The sequence below is a fragment of the Punica granatum genome, chromosome 2, assembly GCF_007655135.1.
Source record: "Punica granatum isolate Tunisia-2019 chromosome 2, ASM765513v2, whole genome shotgun sequence".
Classification (NCBI taxonomy): domain Eukaryota; kingdom Viridiplantae; phylum Streptophyta; class Magnoliopsida; order Myrtales; family Lythraceae; genus Punica; species Punica granatum.
The window spans coordinates 15659403-15667177 of record NC_045128.1 but is presented as its reverse complement, the minus strand read 5'-3'; the positions used below and the strand labels follow the sequence as shown (position 1 = coordinate 15667177).

At 42.8% G+C, this 7775-nt stretch overlaps 1 protein-coding gene across 1 annotated transcript; it reads right to left on the bottom strand.

Moving 5' to 3' along the window:
* Positions 1–5227: 5227 nt before the first annotated feature.
* Positions 5228–7341, bottom strand: LOC116193718. Its single transcript, XM_031522465.1, has 2 exons — positions 5989–7341; positions 5228–5839 (listed from the first exon to the last, which is right to left on the bottom strand). The coding sequence occupies exons 1-2, from the start codon at positions 7339–7341 to the stop codon at positions 5228–5230; spliced, it is 1965 nt and encodes a 654-aa protein (XP_031378325.1).
* Between the last annotated feature and the right edge of the window lie 434 nt (positions 7342–7775).

Sequence of the window (7775 nt, the reverse complement as noted above, 5' to 3'; positions counted from 1 at the left end):
AATATTGCCAATTGTATGTGAAGCACATCGACCCTTGCCCTAAAGCGTTTCAGCAACCTCAGGCAGTTGCTGAAGGAGGTGCTGAGGCTATTGAGGGAGATGCTGATATAGATCAAGCTGCAGAATAAAGTGAAGAGAACAGTAGTGAGAGTGAGAGTGATTTTGCTTATGCGGATGTGCTTGCAGATCTAAGTGAAGAAGATAATCCGAAGCTCCAAGACATCAGATTCCAAGTTGAAATTGCAAAGAAGAAGAGAGCTGAAAATTTGAAGAGTTTGCAGCTTCAGAAGGATGTATAGACTGTATCTGTAGGGGAAGCAAGACAAGATAAGCAAGACAAGAAGGGCAAAGAGAAAGATGGTGTTATTGTTGCTGTTGATGTAGGAGATGAATGATACATAACCGATTATCCATCTTCTAATGAGGCATGTAGTATTAATTCTGATGAAACAAGTTCGGAGTTTGGGGATAATGAAGACACGATGAGAGAAAAGCAACCCAGAAGTTACTTCAGAAAGTCGGGTACTTTCCCTCAATATGAACCGACTTGTCAGTTGCCTACCGTTACAGTAGGTCAACTGTTTGAAGATGGAAAATAGTTTAAGGATGCAATTTGTTTAGCTTCTGTGAAGAGCCAAAGGAACCTATACTTCAAAAAAAATTGCAAAGAGTATATAAGACTAAGGTGTAAAGAGAAGAGTTGTCCTTGGAAGATAGTTTCTAAATTCATGAAGAATCTCGGTGCTTATCAGGTGAGGAAAATCTTTGACAATCACACCTGCAATATCACTTACAAGAATAGTAAAATGAATAGAAAATGGTTGGATAGACAGTACATGGGCACAATCCGATCACTTCCATCCATTAAGCTAAATGAATTCAAAAAGCTAGTGAATGAGCAGCTAGGTGTGGAAGTATCTAGATCCCAGTGTAAGAGGGCAAAGGAAAAGGTCTATGATTTGTTGGTTGGTGATAGGAAAGCAGAGTATGCACTGATGTGGTTTTATGCTGATGAGTTGAAGAGAACAAATAGGGATTCCTCTATCTGTATGAAAGTTGAGAGGCCAATACCAGTTGAGCTACCTATTTTTGATAGATTTTATGTGTGCTTTGATGTTTTGAAGACAGGATTTGTAAAGGGGTGTAGGCAAATAATAGGGGTTGATGGTTGTTTCTTGAAGACAGTGGTTAAGGGTCAACTGTTCACTACCATTGGTAGGGATGAGAACAATCAAATGTTTCCCATTGCTTGGGCTGTAGTTCAAGTTGAGAGTAAAGATACATGGTTATGGTTTTTAAGTCTGCTTAAGGAGGACTTAAATATAACTTATGGCTTGGGTTGGTCAATCACATCTGATCAACAAAAGGTAATGTCAATAATATACATATAGATTAATTGTTCCCCTCCTATTATTTTTTAAAAATGCTATTTTTTTTTTGTTTTTTTACATAGGGGTTGGTGCAAGCAGTATCAGAGTTGTTCCCTCATGTAGAACATAGAATGTGTGCAAGGCACATCTATGCTAATTGGGGTGGAAGTCACAAGGGGCCAAAGATACAGAGGCAATTATGGAACATTGTCAAATCAACCACTGAAGTCGATTTCAAGGAAAATATGGAATTATTGTGTAAAATGTCACCCCAAGCATATGAGGATTTGCTAAAGAGACCAAATCTCAAGCACTGATGTAAGGCTTTCTTTAATCCCATTGTTAAATGTGACATTATTGATAATAATCTGTATGAAGCCTTTAATGGGAGAATACTTGAAGCGAGGTGTAAATCCATTTATTCGATGTTAGAGGACATTAGGAAGTTGGTGATGGAAAGGATCCCTACTCAGAGAGCAAATTGTGAGAAGTGGACGAATGATTTCAGTTCAAGGATTGAAAAAAAATTGCAAGAAAATCTGAAAATGAGTCGGTATTGTCATGTTACTTGGAATGGTGAAAATGGTTATGAGATCGAGGCTTGGGGCACTAACTATGTGGTTGACATCAAGAATAAATCATGTGATTGTAGGGCATGACAGCTTTCTGGAATTCCCTATTGTCATGTTGTTTTTGCCTTATTAAATAAGGGTTTAGACCCAAGTGATTGTGTTCATAGCTTCTCTAAGAATGAGATGTTTTTAGAAGCTTACGAGAAGGTGATGGAGCCTGTGAGGGATCCTAAGTTTTGGGAAAGAACTAACATGCATGAACCACCTGTACCTCCATTATTAAAGAAGAAGAAGAAGAATGGCAGACCAAAGAAACAGAGAAGAAAAACTGGGTTGGAGACTACTGTTGGAAAAGATGGGGTTCAACAAATGTCTTGTAAAGATACAACTAATACGTGTAGCCTCTGTAGGCAGCCTGGTCATAATAGGAGGAGGTGCAATCTAAGAGCCAAAGACAATACTGAACCAGTAAGTTCATTTGAATTTTAATGAATTTATGGAATGCATTATTAGCCATATAAACTAGATTTGGATTTTGAACATTCTCTGTTAAGCAGATTGTCAGTGGATCTGTAGAAATGTCAACCCAACAAAGTACTGATGGCGGAAAGGAAGAGAAGAGAGCCAAGCCCCCAAGAGCAACAAGATAGAAAGACAAAGTATATCTCAAGAATCCACTCGAGACACACTAGGTCGAGAGAATTCAAATTTGAGTCACAATGGATAATTTCATTCACTCAAGAACACTTGCTTACATCCATATGAGGTCCCCTATTTATACTAATTTGGCCTAGACTCACACTTAGTTTAGATCCTTCTACACACTTCATCTCGGATTCTGCTCTGGCACCCTCTAGTAAATTCAACATAACTTCTTCTAGAGAAGCTCCGATTGATAAACCGTTTAATGTTCTGGAAACTAGACTTCCGGAGCTTTCCAGTGCTATCTAATTTGCCTACATTTAGTGACCGAATGACTTCAAAAGGACGCACATAAATGACCAAGAATATTCTAGACTTCTAGAATTTGAACATTTTAGATTATTGCAACTATTACTTACTAATTAATAAAATTCCCCATCACTTCTCCCCCGGTTGGAAGAGACTTGTCCCCAAGTCGAACCCTTCGTCTTCTCCAGCATAGGGCAATAGGTCAGAGACATTGAAAGTCGCAGAAACTCAATGGTCTCCCAATAGCTCAACCTTATATGCGTTTTCGCCAACTCTCTTCAAAATGCGAAAAGGTCCATCAGCTCTAGGCTTGAGCTTACCAAAGCGACCTTGGGGAAACCGCTCTTTGCGAAGATGAATCCATACCAAGTCTTCTTCCTTGAAAGTTGTCAGCTTCCTGAACTTGTCGACTTGCTCCTTGTACTTCTCATTTTGCCGGATGATCTTCTTGCAACCCTCTTCATGCATACTCCAAATTTGCTTCACTCTTTCTTCAGCATCACTACTGAAAGAGTGATTAATTGGAAGAGGGACCAAATCTAACGGACCAATAGGATTAGATCCATAAACAACCTCGAATGGGCTCTTACCGGTAGACTTGCTTTGAGACCAGTTATAAGCAAACTCCGCTTGAGGCAGCACCATGTCCCATTGACGAATATTTCCTTTCACCAAGGACCTTAGCAAGCTTCCCAAACTTCGATTAACCACCTCCGTTTGGCCATCGGTTTGAGGATGATGGGAGGAACTAAATTGAAGAGTAGTTCCAAGCTTTCTCCAAAGCGTACGCCAAAAGTGACTCATAAACTTCGTATCACGATCGGAAGTGATGGTCCTCGGAATTCCATGAAGCTTGACAATCTCTCTGAAGTAAAGATCCGCAACATGAGACGCATCCATGGTCTTAAGGCACGGAACGAAGTGCGCCATCTTAGAGAATCGATCCACCATCACCATGACCGAGTCTTTGTTCCTTTGTGTCCTTGGTAATCCCACCACGAAATTGATGCTCACATCTTCCCAAGGTGCATTAGGGACCGAAAGTGGAGTGTAAAGGCCCGTATTTTGAGAATGAGCCTTAGCAATGTGACATGTTTTGTAGCGCTCCATATGTTTCGATATGTCTCAGATCATATTCGGCCAATAGAATTGCGCATCAATAGGAGCAAGCGTTTTATCTCGCCCAAAGTGACCTCCAAGTCCTCCTTCGTGAGCTTCTTTGATGATGGCCTCCCTCAAAGAATATTGAGGAATGCATAACTTATTGGACTTGAAAAGATAGCCATCATGTACGAGAAAGTCCTTCCAAGGGCCTTTGGAACATTCACGCCATGTCTTGGAGAAATCAACATCCTCCTCATAAAGCTCCTTGATGATCTCGAACCCCGACACCTTTACTTGCATAGATGAAAGCAATCCACACCTCCAACTCAAAGCATTGGCGACTTGGTTTTGAGTGCTGCTCTTATGCTTGATCACGAACGTGTAGGCTTGTAGGAACTCCACCCACTTGGCATGGCGATTGTTGAGCTTATGCTGGCCATTAATGTACTTCAATGCCTCATGGTCCGAGAAGAGCACAAATTCCTTCGAAATAAGATAATGCCTCCAATTGGCCAAAGCTCGAACAATGACATAAAACTCCTTGTCGTATGTCGAATAATTCCTCCTCGGTCCATTCAACTTCTCACTAAAGAAAGCAAGTGGTTTGCCTTATTGAGAAAGAACGGCTCTAATTCCCACATTCGAAACATCGCAACATATCTCGAAGACTTTCTCAAAGTCAGGCAAGGCAAGAAGTGGTGCCTCCATCATCTTCTTCTTTATTAGCTCGAAACTCTTTTGAGCCACCTCGTCCCACTTGAATACACCTCCTTTCAAACACTCCGTGATAGGAGCGACAAGAGTGCTAAACCCCGCAATGAACCTCCGATAGAAAGAAGCTAGCCCATGGAAACTCCGAACCTCTTGGAGAGATCTTGGAGTCGGCCAATTTACGATCGCCTCCACTTTACTTGGATCCATGCGAATGCCTTCTTGAGAGACAATATAACCCAAGAAGTTGACACTATTTGTGAGGAAGTGACACTTCTTGAGGTTGGCATATAGGCGTTGCTCTCGAAGCACCTTAAAGAGCTCTCGAAGATGCTCCAGGTGCTCCTCCACACTGGTACTATAGATCAAAATATCGTCAAAGTAGACGACTAAGAACTTGCCGATGAAAGCTTTCAACACATGGTTCATGAGGCGTATGAAAGTACTCGGGGCATTAGAGAGGCCGAATGGCATAACTAGCCACTCGTAGAGACCATCTCTCATCTTGAATGCCGTCTTTCACTCGTCTCCGGGACGCATTCGAATTTGATGATATCCGCTCCTAAGGTCGATTTTGGAAAAGATCGAAGCTCCATGAAGTTGATCAAGCAAATCATCAAGTCGCGGTATTGGAAAGCGATACTTGATGGTGATCTTGTTCACAGCCCGACTATCAATGCACATCCTCCAAGATCCATCCTTCTTTGGCACAAGAAGAGCGGGAACCGCACAAGGGCTCAAACTTTCTCGAATCAATCCCTTATGCAAAAGTTCGTCGACTTGGCGTTGAAGCTCCTTATGTTCCTTTGGACTCATTTGATACACCGCCTTACTTGGGATAGCAGCCCCGGGTACCAAATCAATATGATGTTGGATATCCCGCATGGGAGGAAGTCCCGACAGAATCTCATCGGGCACTACATCCCGAAATTCTTCGAGCAAAGACTTCACTACGGGTGAAATATCCTCTCGTTCTTCATTCTCCTCCGAGAGCACGAGTGCATAAGCCTCCAAAGAACGATCCATGACTTGGAGAAATTGAGATTTGGAGAGATAAGAGCTCCCTCCTCCCATGACGGCCTTAGACTTGTCCTCCATTCTACAAGGTGCTAGAATAATCTTGACACATTCCTTGACAAAGGAGTAGATGTTCTTAAGCCATCATAAATCACCCTTCGATCATATAGCCACGGCCGTCCAAGAAGTAAATGACACGCATCCATGGGAACCACATCGCACATAATCTCATTCTTATAATGCGTGCTAATAGAGAATTGCACCAAGCAACGTTTATTGACATGAACGTTGTTACCTTTCTTAAGCCAAGAGAGCTTGTACAGATCTAGATGAGGCTCCACCTTGAGGTGCAACTTTTCCACCATGGTAGTGGAAACGACATTCTCACAACTCCCACTATCGATAATGACCGTGCACACTTTGCCATGGGAAGTGCACCGGGTGTGGAAGATGTTATGCCGCAACCACTTATCATCCGCAACATGTGCAGACTTCAAGATGCGCTGAACGACGAGAGCCTCCCCTTGATCACCATAAGTGACCTCTTCTTGCTCAACCTCATTCTCCTCCTCGTCGTAAGTGTCGTACACCGGCTCATCATTAGCTTCCTCCACTAAGGAAATAATCTTTTGATTCGGGCACTCAGAAGTGATGTGACCAAATCCTCGACACTTAAAGTCTTGTTTTGATATCGTGCTTGAAGTGTTGCGAGAAGTGCCACCTTGTGCGGGTGTAGCCTTGGAAGAAGAAGCCTTACCAGTCGATGATGACTTCGGAGTCGGAGCACTCCCCCGGTTAGAGACCCCGTCTCGTCCCAAGGTCTTATGAGTACTCTTCTCCTTAGATTGCTTCTCCACATGAACAACCAGCTTGCAAACATCCTCGAAAGTCCAATAAGGTTGCAATTGGACCACGTTACGAATCTCGAATCGAAGACCACCAAGGTACCGAGCAATGGTTTGTTCCTCAGGCTCCACGATATTGCACTTCATCATGAGATGCTCAAACTCCGCGGTGTATTCCTCTACGGTCAACTCCTCTTGCTTGAAGTTGTAGAGTAGAGAGAAAATATCTTGCTTGTATCTCGCGGGAAGAAACTTTTTCTTGAGCTCCCATTTCATCTTTTCGTACGTCACAATCCTCCGTTTTCCTTCACGTTCTCGACGCCTCTTCAAGTTCTCCCACCAAACTGAAGCATGTTTTTTCAATTTGATGGCGACTAACTTCACCTTCTTTTCTTCGAAAATGTTCTTGAAGTCGAAGACTCGTTCAACGGTAGCCAACCAATCAATGAAATCTTCTGGGTGCATTTGACCTTCAAAGTCGGGAATGTCGACTTTGATGCCATAATCCTCAAAACGATTCCTCCGGCCAAATCGAGAAGAAGCCCTTTCGGTAGACAAATCAGAATCTTCGTCATGGAAAGGGTTAACCTCCCCAACCTCGCCAACATCCGAACCATGACGTGACTCGTCACTGTTTCCAGCTTGGAGACGCTCAAGTTGCTGTTGGAGTTGTTGCACTTGCCTCCTCAACTCATCCATCTCGACATCACGAAAGTCACGCTCCGTGGGAGCCACGTTGACGTCGGGTACTCTACGTCGACAGTTCGCCATGGAAAGAACCGTGGCTCTGATACCAATCTGATGGCGGAAAGGAAGAGAAGAGAGCCAAGCCCCCAAGAGCAACGAGATAGAAAGACAAAGTATATCTCAAGAATCCACCCGAGACACACTAGGTCGAGAGAACTCAAATTTGAGTCACAATGGATAATTTCATTCACTCAAGAACACTTGCTTACATCCATATGAGGTCCCCTATTTATACTAATTTGGCCTAGACTCACACTTAGTTTAGATCCTTCTACACACTTCATCTCGGATTCTGCTCTGGCACCCTCTAGTAAATTCAACATAACTTCTTCTAGAAAGCTCCGATTGATAAACCATTTAATGTTATGGAAACTAGACTTCTGGAGCTTTCCAGTGCTATCTAATTTGCCTACATTTAGTGACCGAATGACTTCAAAACGACGCACATAAATGACCCA